The sequence below is a fragment of the Nuphar pumila genome, chromosome 13 (genome assembly GCF_984573655.1).
Source record: "Nuphar pumila chromosome 13, dmNupPumi1.hap1.1, whole genome shotgun sequence".
In the NCBI taxonomy this organism is placed as follows: Eukaryota; Viridiplantae; Streptophyta; class Magnoliopsida; order Nymphaeales; family Nymphaeaceae; genus Nuphar; species Nuphar pumila.
The window spans coordinates 15,723,889-15,737,094 of record NC_143261.1 but is presented as its reverse complement, the minus strand read 5'-3'; the positions used below and the strand labels follow the sequence as shown (position 1 = coordinate 15,737,094).

General features: G+C 38.2%; 3 protein-coding genes across 5 annotated transcripts in view; 1 reads left to right on the top strand and 2 right to left on the bottom strand.

Moving 5' to 3' along the window:
- Positions 1–226: 226 nt before the first annotated feature.
- Positions 227–3,731, top strand: LOC149817899 (peroxidase 4-like). Its single transcript, XM_089984235.1, has 4 exons — positions 227–534; positions 1,730–1,921; positions 2,200–2,365; positions 3,123–3,731. The coding sequence occupies exons 1-4, from the start codon at positions 292–294 to the stop codon at positions 3,506–3,508; spliced, it is 987 nt and encodes a 328-aa protein (XP_089840361.1). The 5' UTR covers positions 227–291; the 3' UTR covers positions 3,509–3,731.
- Positions 3,732–7,144: 3,413 nt separating this feature from the next.
- LOC149817898 (protein DJ-1 homolog D-like) lies at positions 7,145–10,148 on the bottom strand. Its single transcript, XM_089986109.1, has 4 exons — positions 10,011–10,148; positions 8,788–9,228; positions 7,465–7,818; positions 7,145–7,299 (listed from the first exon to the last, which is right to left on the bottom strand). The coding sequence occupies exons 1-4, from the start codon at positions 10,146–10,148 to the stop codon at positions 7,231–7,233; spliced, it is 1,002 nt and encodes a 333-aa protein (XP_089842235.1). The 3' UTR covers positions 7,145–7,230.
- Positions 9,136–13,206, bottom strand: part of LOC149817897 (arginine--tRNA ligase, cytoplasmic-like) — a 30,437-nt gene continuing 26,366 nt past the window's right edge. For 2 of the 3 annotated variants that reach the window (XM_089984234.1, XM_089984233.1), the window contains exons 15-18: positions 11,811–11,900; positions 11,593–11,661; positions 11,284–11,382; positions 10,864–11,147 (exon numbers count right to left, since the gene is read on the bottom strand). In XM_089984234.1, the coding sequence (XP_089840360.1) occupies positions 11,037–11,147; positions 11,284–11,382; positions 11,593–11,661; positions 11,811–11,900 (369 nt within the window). In that variant the 3' untranslated portion in view covers positions 10,864–11,036. Of the gene's footprint in view, positions 9,229–10,863; positions 11,148–11,283; positions 11,383–11,592; positions 11,662–11,810; positions 11,901–13,206 lie in introns of those variants that run through there. The other variant, XR_016427033.1, reaches the window with a different exon arrangement.

The window sequence follows — 13,206 nt, the reverse complement described above, 5'->3', positions numbered from 1 at the left end:
TCATTTATTGCATCGAGGTATAATAAGAACGCCCACATCAAATGTACGTATAATAATCTAATCCCATTGAATTTTCTTTTCATTGACTCCTGCCTACAACATCTTTGCAGGCAGCCAACTTGCTCGGGTCAAGACACCAAACTGGGCGTCAGCAACGCGTTTTGGGTAGAGAGAGAGAGAGAGTATAAATACGTACTCCTTGCCATGCATTTCCCCAACAAAATCAAGTCGAGGAATAATACAAGCAGAAGAGCCTGTCAGAAAAACATCTGATAAGGAGGTGAAGGGAAAATGGGTTCTTCTTCCACCCAATGTGAGATGAGGAGGGTCTCCAGGGATTCATTACTGGGTGGCTTTGTTGTGATGGCGTGGTGCTTGGCCTTGTGCAACGCCACGCTTTCTTCCTCCTTTTATGAGTCCTCTTGCCCCACCGCTCTCACCACCATCCGCACCGCCATTCGAACCGCCATTTCCAGAGAGCGCCGCATGGGTGCTTCACTCGTTCGCCTCCATTTTCATGATTGTTTCGTAAATGTAAGCATATTTCATTTTGTTTAACTTTTTTTATACCAATTTCCCGGAATGGTAGCAAGCATGGAGTGCTGACGCCTTCATCCCAAGTTTGATTTTCACTGCCTTTCACTGGTGGGCACCGTGAGGGTGGGTGTTGATGATCCCACCCAGAGATTACCAGTTTTGGTGAAAAACTTCGTCATCATATATATATATATATATATATATATATATTTGGTGCCTTTGAAGTCACCTTATATGAAACTATTGAGCTGAAAATCATGTTTTAGTTTTTTTTATAAATTAAATTTTATGGATGTGATATACAATGTTAGTTCAGTAGAAAATGAGTTTTGAATCATATGATTGTGACACATAAGCAGGTTTTTTAAGGTATTAAAAAAATAAACGATTTACAATGCACTAAAATTTCATGATTATATTTTTGGATAGAAATAACAATATCTAAGTGTTTTTAGCAAACAAACCTTCTTTAAGATATCTATGTGGTCAGATTGAGTTGATAAAGCTTGAACCTATGAGTTTTATCTCAATAGTATTATATAATTTGGTGCCTTCAAGGGCACCAAATATTAACCCTATTTATAGAGAAAGAGAGAGAGGAGAGTAACTTCAGACGTGCCGGGCATCACGTCCAATGTGAGTCGGCTGCACCCAGCACATCCGCATAATTTTTTTTCAGTTTTTGCAATCTTTAGCAACAGTCACAACCGCCACTAAAGGGTCCTTGTTTAAAAAAAACACTTTTCTGCCGCTGATCTTGCAGGATCAGTGGTGGAAAAGCGTCGGCTGTATTATCAACACCCTCTCTCTCTATATATATATATTTTCAGTATGTATGATTGGTGACACCAAGTTAGTTTTCCCTTGTTTGTATCAGCCATCTTTTTATTATTTTTTTTTTCTTTTTTCTTCTTGGTTATATTGACATTTCCTTTTAAGATTTTTTTTCTTTTTTCTTGAAGAAATAAAGTTTTCCAATTTGGATGTGATCAAGTTCTCGAGTTTTTTCGCCTCAAAGGAATCCAAATGTTCTTTTGCTTTTTACTAATGTTTCTTCCAAGAGATAAAGCTTCAAAGTTGCTTACATCATGCTTCTTCATACTTCAAATTTACCATCGCCATCCTCTTCAATTATATATGGTTTGCCATGAATTTTAGCAGTTTATAACTAATTGAGTTGTTGGATACTTAGGGATGTGATGCGTCGATTCTGCTGGACGACGCCTCTTCCTTCGAAGGCGAGAAGACTGCAATTCAAAACTTCGAATCTGCTAGAGGGTTCGAGGTGATCGACAACATAAAGTCTCAGGTGGAAAGACTATGCCCGGGGGTTGTTTCCTGTGCTGACATTCTTGCAGTTGCAGCACGAGACTCATCTGAAGCCGTAAGTACAGTGAAAGAGTAGTTTTTTTTGTATCATAACCATCGCCTTCACATATCTTTTTTTTTTTAAACTCAAGAAACGCACCGGGCATGAAGACCTGGTTGCACTGGCTCAGCCTGCCATGGTTATCCTGCCAGCAGCATTTTTCAAATATCTTGGCTAAGTTGGTCATCATGCAAAATAGAAAAGAATGTATAGAAAGAACATTGTTATTTGATTCTGTTTGATGGTTAAGATATATGATATATTTGATATGGTTGGACACAAAAAATGAACAGATGGGGGGACCAAAATGGGAAGTGAAGCTGGGCCGGAGGGACTCTTTGACAGCCAACAAAATTGATGCAGAGAACAACCTTCCCTTGTTTACTGCTACACTTGACGAGCTCATCCAACTGTTTTCGAGCAAAGGCCTCAGTGAGAAAGACATGGTTGCACTCTCAGGTACTTATTATGGGGTTCTTTATGCATGGTCACACTTTTTCTATGAATCTTAAAAAAAGAATCTCTAGAAAGAAAATTGTATAATTAAAATAAAAAAAATACAAGAAATAAGAAAATAACAGGTTGAAATATTTTTTTGCAAACATTTTTAAATAAAAGGTATGGAAGTTTTTAACATATAAAAAGGATAAAATGAAAAGTAAAAATCATGTTCAAAATATAGAAAATGGAATTTTAAAACAAATTGAAACTTTGAGGGTGATGTCATAATGATATTATCGCAGTATATTTTAAATTTCTTCTATCATGAAATATCATGATATTTTATTTATTTAATTTTGTTTTCATCGTGGTGAGATAGTATGGTGATCATATTTTATCTATATCACTGATATCAGTGGTGATGGTTTTATGTTTTCTTAATTTTATATTTACATTTATATTTTTTACTTAAAATTTTAGTAATTTCATGACCACCATTATATTTTGGAACTTAACTCCAAAATATTGTCAATATGCTTTCTTCACTTTCATTAAAACTTCAGCTTTGTATATGCGTTCAAACATTCAAATATTACTGCAACACAATGAAGACATGCGGGTGATTCTTCAACACATAATATGCAAGCAAAAGTTTGGGAAGCAATAAGTTTTTATCTTAATACCCATGCAACTTGCATACAGTCGACTGCATCTCATTTTACTTTTCTTTCTAGTTATAAAGCATGAACCCACCTAAACAAATTGAAAAATGCAGGTGCCCATACAATTGGACAGGCTCAATGTGCATTGTTTAGGGATCGCATCTACAATGGCACCAACATTGATGCTGGATTTGCAAGCACCAGGAGACGCCACTGCCCCTTCAATAGTGGAGACTCCACATTAGCTCCACTTGATTTAGTGACACCCACCAGCTTTGATGAGAACTATTTCAAGAACTTAATCCAAAGGAAGGGCCTTCTTGACTCGGACCAAGTCCTTTTCAGTGGGGCTTCCACGGACACACTGGTTGTCACATACAGCAAGAATCGTGCCATTTTCTACACTGATTTTGCAGCAGCAATGGTGAAGATGGGTGATATCACCCCCCTCACTGGCTCTGCAGGACAAGTAAGGAAAATGTGTAGAGCTGTCAATTGATTTTCTTTTTTCTCATGCACACTTTTTCTTAGGCTTGATTAGTGATTGATAATAGGTTGTAGAAGAAATTTTGTGTATGTCTTGTTTGATTGTTTTTGGCAAAGCCACCATTTGTAATAATTGGCCTCTGAAGAGGGCCACCCTTATTTTTTTTGTTCATTATTCTTTATTATTGTATGGTATTGGATTGTGTTTTTTTAAGGGAATAAATCGTATTATTGAATATTATTGTATTGCATGTGTATTCTTATTCATAGTATTGTTTTTCTTCCTTTTTCAAACGATATCCTTAGAAATATTATTTTTTGATATTTACATGGAGAAACCGCCCACAGGATCAGAGACCTATCTGCACTGGCTCTGCCTGCCGTACTGAAGATCACTATCCTACAGGGTAAAACTCTGTGGGTTCACCCCTTGCCCCCAAGGAGTCGCCACACTTCTGCTTGCGCAAGAGATGACCCCTATGGGATTTGAACCTAGACTGCCTGCCTAGCATTATATATGGCTAACTCTGTTATCAAAATGATGAAGACCATGGTTCAATAATATTTACTTGAACCACGCAATTAAACAGAGAATCTTACAAAGGGAGGTGCGTTAACAAGTACCGTAACTAAATATTCAAAGTTGGCACTTCGTCATGATGTCTTGAGAGATTAATAGTCGTAGTATAAAGCATACTCTGTGATCAAAAGTTTAAAGTTAATTACCTTTTTCCTATCAATTAAGTATATCATGATATTTTCAGGATTGCATAATTGAATATAAGTAACTCTCCTTCAAAAACAAAAAATAATATAAGTAACTCATAAGTGTGAAAACGTAAATTTATAAATGTGTCAAAGTCAGTATTAGCCTTATAAAATGCCTTATTATTTTGTTGAAAAAAAAAATGATGCTTGCCATTATATTACCACCACCAGAGATTTCCTTTACGGAAAATTTTCCTTTATTTCGCATTTAAGACATCAATTAATAAAACTCTTTCACAAACATCAGGTGTTTGTCCAACGTCTCCCTATAGCCAAACAAAGGACGTGTTTGGTGAAAATGCATCTGAACCAGTTTTTCTTCAGGTGATAGTCAGGTTCATGGTGTTTCATTTCTTATCTCTTTTCTATCCTGATGGCTGTGTTGGGTTGTGTGTGCCTGGAAGCATGTGAATGTTGTCAGTATCGTTGCGAATGAAGGTTAAAATCTTGCCCTGTACCAGTTTGATTTAGGGATGGCAGTAGACAGAGGGGAAACGAAACCTCGCCCGTTTTGCCCAGTTTGAACCAAGGATGGAAGACATAAAATAGGGATAAAGGGGGGGATGGAGGTTAAAATCAAAACCCACGTAAGGATGGAGGCGAGGATGAGCTTACTCTTTTTCTTGTCCTGTCCCGTTCCCTGCTTTGCACTTCCCCGTCCCCAATCTTTTTTTAGGAATGGTAATAGATCAAGGGAAAACGGGGGATTCAGTCAGCTTCGTTCTGTTTGAATGGGGGATAGAAGACATGAAACCGGGATGAAAGTGGTGATGAAGGTTAAAATCAAAATCTGCCAAGAATGGAGGGCAGAATTTTGAGATGGGTGGGAGTTATCTCCCGCGGCCCCGCCCTCGTCTCGGTATACTGCACGCTTAGGGACAGTGACCATGTCTAGCAGCAGAGCCAGTGCAGTTAAGTTTTTGTTTCTCAGTATAAATATCAAAAAATAAATTTAGGTTGATTGGATTTGGACCTCTGACCCAAACCCGCACTGTTTATACACCCATGACCATGGGCTGATAGCACGAAGCCTACTAATGAACGTTTTCACTTCTAGGGTTTCAAATGGATCCTGATCGGATAAACTGAACTGCATCCAGTTTCAGGTCCGATCCGAGTCGCAAGGAGCCCGGCCCCGGGTTCTGGTAAATGATTCCATGGGGGTTTCTGGTTTTCTACAAAATCTCTCATGGTATTGTGGGTTTAGTTAGGGGAAAGGACTGCAAGGAAATGCCCTTGATTAAAGTTCGCACAAAAAAACAAAGAGGATTCCATTTGTCTGCACATAATCTCAGAAAAGGCCTCGTATTTTTTTTTAATTTCCTGATATGAGCCGCTATTTTCTAGAAACTGTCAAACACAGTCCTCCTCTTAACATCAATCGTTAACTCGGGTTAAGTCTCAGATAAAGTGAGGCAAATGACGATAATACCCTCAAATGACTAAAATGCATACCGGCGAATCAATGTTGTCAAATATCGTTTCAGTGCTTGAGTCGTTTTGAAAACTCTTTGGGTGTGAATTGGCCGATTTGAACTGGGTACTGAATTAATCTGAACGGATCAAAATAATATTAAAATTCAATTAAAAGCTGACGTGTTAAAAAAAGTTAAATTAATATTAAAAATAATTAAGCTATTTTCATATTATTTATTGAAAAAGCTAGTTTAGGCCAGTTTTGTGGCCGGCAGGGTGGTTTCGAGGGTTCTGAGATGAAGGTACCAGATCAAACCCTGCTGGGGCACGGGTGTGCCCATAGCTTTTAAAGGTAGGCCACTTCAGGCAGGGTAGACGTGGGATCTCCTCTCACCTGAGATTTTCCTCGCTTGGGCAAGGATTCATCGTCACGAAAAAAAACTACTTTTCACATTTAGAAATAGTTACATGAAAAAGTCGAAATTGCGCCAAAATAATTTTCTTTAAAAACTTGTTAATTATTTTTTAAAAAGTTTTATGGGGTCAAATTCATTTTAAAGAGAGAGCATCAGGTCAGATGCAGTTTTCACAGTAAAATGTCATAGCTGCCTTGGATGCCGTTCATCCATGTGATGAACACAACCAAAGCATCATAGATGGATAGACTGTTAATTGGATGGCTTCCACAAAATTTTCAAGAGCCATTCATATTTTATGTTTTAGATGAATGACATCTACAACACCAAAATTCAACAGTTTTTTTTCCCATGTGAAAACCGCAGCCCGCAAAACACCGTAGCAAGGATTCTCGTCCCTAGGGCCTATGCTGGGCTTCAGCTTATGCAAAGAGATAGCGCTTGTAGGAATCGAACCCTGAGTGGTGATCTGCCAGCCAAAGCCGGTTCCAACTATGCTAACCCCTTTGGGGCCACCAAAATTCAACACAGTTCAAACAAGAAAAAAAATAATAGTGTTTTGGCTGCCGTTCATCACATGGATGAAGGTAGATCTGACCTCATTTGCACTTTCATTTTTTAAATTCTGAAGATATTGTGTCATAATGCTTCCATCACACACGAGAGAGAGAGAGAGAGAGTGTTTGATATCACGATCGTTTTAGATGACCAGATGGAATGGATCAGGTGGGATGCAGGGATCCGACCTACTTAATGCCCCTTATCCAAACGATTCGAACGTCCGAGTCGGACCGAGTCCTGGTTGTCGTCGATCGAGCCAGCCGAGGAACCGGATTGCGGAATTACTCGGCGAGGAATTGGGTTATGCTCTAGGGCAACGGTCTTGGGAAGGAAAGAAGTCCCATAAGAATGAGCGCCGTCGCCTCCTGTTCCCTCTCCACCTCTCCCTCCTTTCTCTCCATTATCGCCAACTCCGACACCAACCAGTTAAGCCTCCACCTCCTTCTTCTCCACGAAAACCGCTGGTTTTCTTTGCGTTCTGGGGTTAGGGTAAAGAATTCTGGTTTGATTTTTGTTTTTTTGTTTAAAAAAAAATGTGGTGAAGTGATATGGTTTTAATGCATTGGGTGAAATTTCAGAGGGGTTGCTTCAGAGAGGTATATTTCTTTTCAAATAAATGAGGGAGTCTCGAAGTAAGATGCACCTAAACATTCATGCAACCAATTAGAAAAATTAGCAAAGAGATGAGGAAGAAGCAGAAGACCAAAAAGGAGTAAGTGAAATTAATAGCTATCAACATCAATAAATTGGCATAGACACAATCTGGAAAGCATAAAAGTTACAAGGATTAGATAAGTAACAACAATACCTTTAGCACACCTGCAGATGATAATATTTGTTGACCATGGCAAATCGATGCAACTGGCTTACCAGCGTTCATGAATTTCTTCACCAGGTCTATTACTTTGTCATTCAGTGCAAGGTATTCAGGTGCTCTCCCTCCAGGAATCACAAGCCCATGATAGTCATCAAAGTCGACACTTTCAAAGCTAGAATTGAGCACGAAATCATGCCCTGGCTTCTCAGTGTAAGTTTGATCACCTTCAAAATCGTGGACAGCAGTCGGGCACGATTCACCTGCTTTCTTTTGTGGACAGACAGTGTCTGCCCGGCAACCAAGAGATTGAAGTGGAACCATAACCTCATAATCTTCCATAAAATCCTATAGGATGAGAACAATTATGTCATTTGAGATAATAAAAAGGTGAAGTACATGCACACAAAGGTGTAAACTAAGCCAGTCAGTAGAAGCAGATGTTTTCCACAAAGCAACAGTAATAAAAAAATCTTAATCAGATTGACATGCTTTTGAATATTACCTAGGATGATACCTTTATGCATTATGCTTGTTGATAAAACCTATTGCAAAAAAACAACTTTACACATTATGCTTGTTGCAGAAAGGTATTACCAACAATGGATTCTGGTACTTTAAGTTGCATAGTTACTGATTATTAGTAGGAGAGCAGTCATGGTGAACTGCATTGAAAATGCTCTAAAGGCTGTAAATTTACTCTATTTTGGATAGAAAGAAATACACTTCCTCACAACCATGTAAACTTTTATCCTCTTTGTTTCTTTTTCTTCCTTTCTCCCTCCAGTTACCTCACTTGCTACTGCTAGAATATAGGAAGGTGAAGAGAAAGGTATGTGAAGATATGAATATGAAAGGAAATGACAAAGAAGACTATCAGGTGCAGCTGTCCTGAAAATAATGATGGGTCGCAACCTTGAGATGCAAGAGTCATGGTCCTTGAGGTGCTAGAATACCATACCTGGAGATTCTGGAGGGGTCACCGGTGGCTCAGGTAACAACTGTCCTTTCCAGATGAGGTAATTAGAGGGACAAGGGAAGAAGAAGAAAACAAGAGATTAAAGACCAAAAAGCCCTTGAAGACATACTGTCCAAATCATATCACCTACTTAAATCCTTTAGCGCATCTCATAGGCAATGAGTTAAATGCTCACACTAGAAATCAACAAATGCAACAAGAATGACCATGTTACCTTGCATATTAAGCATGTAAAACATTATAAACATACCATACATCTTCTTCACAGTTCTAGAAATACACAAAATTATATTAATTTGTAAACGATTCTTAAAGAAACAGGTTCTGGTCATGCATACCCCGCAGAGGAACAGAATATTCTTTTCTGAGTTGGATATAGTGCCACCTAATGCATTGACAAGAAGATGTATGAACTCCGGATGTCCTTTATATGTTGCTCCAGTTATGAGATTGCCATCAACAACACATTCTGACATTGACTTGGGTTCCACCCATTCAGCACCAGCAGCAATCAAAACAGGTTTTACAGCAGGGTATGCAGTGCATTTCCGCCCTTTGACCAGTCCAGCAGCTGCCAGAATCAACTGTCCATGGCAGATAGATGCAATTGGCTTTCTCGCATTGGAAAATTTTCCAACTAAACTCAGAACAGATTCATTCATGGCAAGATATTCTGGTGCCCTTCCTCCTGGGATAATTATGCCATCATATTTGCTTTCTTCAATCTCATCAAAAGTCGCTGTCAAAGTGAAATTATGACCTCTTGTTTCAGAGTATGTCTGCAGCTCAAGAAAGTGGAGTCAAGGAAAAGATATAAAAAGGAATTGAGAAAACCCATAAACATTCTTGCCACCAACCAAAGAAAATATATATTATCATTCCATGCCAGTGGTGATACCAACTGTTTGTGCCTAAATGAGGGGATGCTTATATCAATCCATCACTACAACCAATAATGAATAACTACAGATGTACAAGGGATTTTGGTCATACGGATTTTTGAGGTTAAGCGCTATACAACATCTTCTAGACACTTCCCAAGGACACAGTAACTGATTTTTTTTCTCCGTATCTGCTCTGCCAGGTGTGTCATGTATATTGCGTATAATCCATCCGAAAAACAGTGCTGGAGACAAGTAATTGAACCAAGAAGCAAAAACCCCAACTTAATTGGTAACCAGTTGAAAAGACTACCATGGGGTTTCTGAATTCAACAGCTATACAAAGCAGAACCACTACCCACATCATAAATTCAAACTGAACAAAAAGGGTGTTGGATGTAAGAAGAGATGAGGAATTAATTCAAAGGAGAAAACAAGATTTTCTCTTTCTTTCATTGCTTACACTACAAAACCCTCCTGGAGGTTTCTATACTCTCATCTATCCTTCCCCTCTGCTACTCTCCAGCTGTCCCTGCTTTGTGTCCAATCTAAATCACCTAGATATCTTGCAGTCACAGCCAGAACCAAGAAAACCTTTGAAGTCTTAAACAAGCATTCAATCATTTGTACACTTCAGGACCTTCCCTTGGATGCTTTGTATGTGCCATTCCTATTAATACAATTTGTTTGTTGAACACTGGATTGTCCGGTGTGCATCTCCTGTTGCTGGGCCTTGCACCACGCTGTGATAAACCTAATCTTGCATGTGACTTGTCTGTTGATTCTCTCCCGAGAAACTCGATTGCCGCCTCACCCATGAGCTACTTGCCTCAGGCTCTCCTAAGTGCATTTTGCATATATCAGGCATCCACTTCTCAGTGGTAGCCTTGTCCCTTGGCTGCCCCTTACTCGCTGCCCTGCTAGCGACACGTTTTGCGAGTCTTCTGCTGCATAGATCGTGCTCATCCACCTCTTAAACCTTTGCTTGAAGGCTTGTCTAGTCCGCACTCCAGATGCTGCACGAGTTGCTACATTCAGCTCATGACAACTTGTGCAGCCATCAAGATGGAAATAAAATAACTCCAAGCTGTAGATAGCAGGGACAAGGTTCGTAACAATATCTACAGATTCGAGTTATTTCCAATTAGGGGAGTCAATGGGTCAGATTTGGCCCGGACCTGACCCGTAGCAAACCCTATAGGGTCAGGGATTGGTGATAAATAAGAAGGTCCGATTACAATCTGGGTCAGGCCCAAAGGATCTAATTAATATATAGAGCCAGTTATGGTTTGTGAAATTTCATAACAGACCCGGACTCACCCGAGTTCCAACTAAGATCTGCAATTTTTCAATGTAAAAATGATAAAAATATTATTTTATTAGGTATGGTCTGGGTGTGGTTCATGTAATCCTTATAAGATTTGGGTATGGTTTCTCTTTGACCATATTTAATGGTGTTAAGACAATTTGGCTTGAGACCAGAAATTGGCCTCTCTATGTGGCCTTGGAGCAGCAAGAGCAGGATGAATAGGGTGCTAAATTTCTTGAAGTATATTTTTCCCATGTTTTTGTGCATCAAACAAAAAGGTAGATGCTGGGACAAATGACAGTGCATATCACCTGAATGTGACTAACTTCGAGAAACAAAAACTTTCATTCGCAATTGGCATTGGCAACTCAACTGAAAGAATGCTGAGAATTTTTCTCTACAATTTATAGAGAGGCACAATTCCAAGGAGATGGAAGCATATTCTAATGACTACTGCAGTGGCCTCACATAACAATAATCTACTCGTCTCCTCCTCAGATCCCACCACCTGCAAGGTATGACATCAAATAAATAAATAAATAAAAGTTCCTTCAATGAGACAATCTCATGTTTATCTCACAAAAAAGTAATATAGAGTGCATGCCAAATAATTGCTACAAGGAGGTAAAATATTGAAGTGATACCCTGCATGTGGAATAAAATTTTGTGAAAATTTCTGACAAGTTGTACAGGTACTCGCATAATGTGTTTGGGAGGAGATTGGTGAGAGCATCCTCAACTATCTGAAAATGCACAAACTGTTAAACCCATAGCCATAAAAAAAAGTAAATTAGACTGCAAAAGAAAAAAAAAACTCATAGCCATAAAAAAAAGTAAATTAAACTACAAAAGAAAAAAAAAAGAGAAAGGGAACCGGAACATGCCTTAATGAAGCACAAGTTTTAAATGAAGCTAATATAGTACATTCATAAACACCTAATCATAACTCCTACCTCAGAAAATTGGATCAAATGAATGCTTAAGATCCGTTCATTATCATGCACAATATGGATCTTTCCTCCCTTCAATCAAAGAAAAAAATGACAGGTGTCAACAAAGTTAAGGGTAATATTTAAGATTAGGAACAGAAATCAAGAAAAATAAATTAACCAGCAAAATCTTGCTACAGCTATCCGAGGAGCAACTGCATCAATTAGAGAACACGACTTACACTCTTCAGCTCCTCTATGTCTTTACCAGACTTCCTTATAATAGAACAAATACGAGCATGTGCATAAAGAAGGTATACAGCAGTATTTCCCTGCATAATTGAAAGGCAGAAATAAGCATAGTCATAAATATCGTCAATTTTTTCAATTTCGTGCAAAAAAATGTGGTAAATATCTTTTCCACATTTTTCCTGTATTATACGTGATATTTACAAAATATCGCTCAGATTTAATATCTTACATTTATATCGCATTTTTTTAATATCAAGTGATATAAATGCTTTGGTTTTAACACCAAATGTATCAAGCTCTCATAGGAACGCAGGCTCGCTTTTACAGCATGAGAACATGTCACGCTCCGAGGGGGATTTTATAGAAGGGGAGGGAGGGCCGCTCTTCGTGTCTCATTGATATGGGACTAAATTTCCATATCCAAAGCCTAAACAAACCATTGACCCTAAATAAGTAAATAGCTATACCTAGAAAAGGTAAAAAAGATCAGTCCATCCACGTCCCCTGAAGGCCTGCCTGAACGGCGTCTTGAACTGAAAGCCTCTCCCATCTCCTCCAACTAATGAACAGCTTTGGAGGTGGAGAAAGGGCCCTGCCTGAACCTTCAACAAGCCACAACTGCAGCAACTCTCTCTCTCTCTCTCTCTCTCTCTCTCTCTCTCTCTCTCACACACACACACATTGTGTATTTCTTTTCTTCTCTTTTTTGAGAAAAACACAAATACATTGTGTATTTCTTTTTATTTCACCATTTGTGCAGGATTTCATTGCAAAGGATTTCCGCCACATGCTTGTTCAGCAGATTTCATATTTCGTTGGAAACTTGGAAAATGAAAATGATATGGTATCTCCAATTGAGAGTTAGCTCAAAGCTTTGTGTGGAGCTTTTAGAGGACAATGACAGATGGAATATTATATTTAACTTTTTCTAATGATGATTGAAAATTACATTTTTGTAGTTTGCATTTGAAAACTTTGTGAATGAATTGTTTAATGTATGATTGTAATTTAAATTTGAACATTTTAGATTGTTACTTGGTATAGTTGATGTTTTGTTTGTCAGTTGTTATTTATTATTTGGTAATTGTTATTAACAAGTTATTAGTTCTTAGTTGTATGTATTGTTAATTTTTTTGTAGTGTTTAGAAGTGTAAAATAATTTATTTTTTTATTTCATCTTATTTTTGCCATTTTAATTTTTTTAAGTAACCAAGATTTTTCGGAAAAAAACAATTTTTTTTCAAAATCTCCCGAGAATTTCCATTGCTGAGAAATTCCCTGAGAACAAAATTTGCAACTATAGAAGTAAGTTAAGAAACAAAAGCAAACAATGCAATCAAGATGAAGAATTACCCCCATGATGCAGCTAGGCAAGAGTTCATAGGA

Excerpts from the sequence above, each read along its gene's own strand:
- LOC149817899 (XM_089984235.1), top strand. The coding sequence starts at position 292 with ATGGGTTCTTCTTCCACCCAATGTGAGATGAGGAGGGTCTCCAGGGAT. Across the intron at positions 535-1,729 it reads TTCATGATTGTTTCGTAAAT|GGATGTGATGCGTCGATTCT; the intron begins GTAAGCATATTT and ends TTGGATACTTAG. Across the intron at positions 1,922-2,199 it reads CACGAGACTCATCTGAAGCC|ATGGGGGGACCAAAATGGGA; the intron begins GTAAGTACAGTG and ends AAAAATGAACAG.
- LOC149817898 (XM_089986109.1), bottom strand. The coding sequence starts at position 10,148 with ATGGGTGAGGCGGCAATCGAGTTTCTCGGGAGAGAATCAACAGACAAG. Across the intron at positions 7,819-8,787 it reads ATATTCTGTTCCTCTGCGGG|GATTTTATGGAAGATTATGA; the intron begins GTATGCATGACC and ends CTCATCCTATAG. Across the intron at positions 7,300-7,464 it reads CATCTGCAGGTGTGCTAAAG|GTGCATCTTACTTCGAGACT; the intron begins GTATTGTTGTTA and ends ATGAATGTTTAG.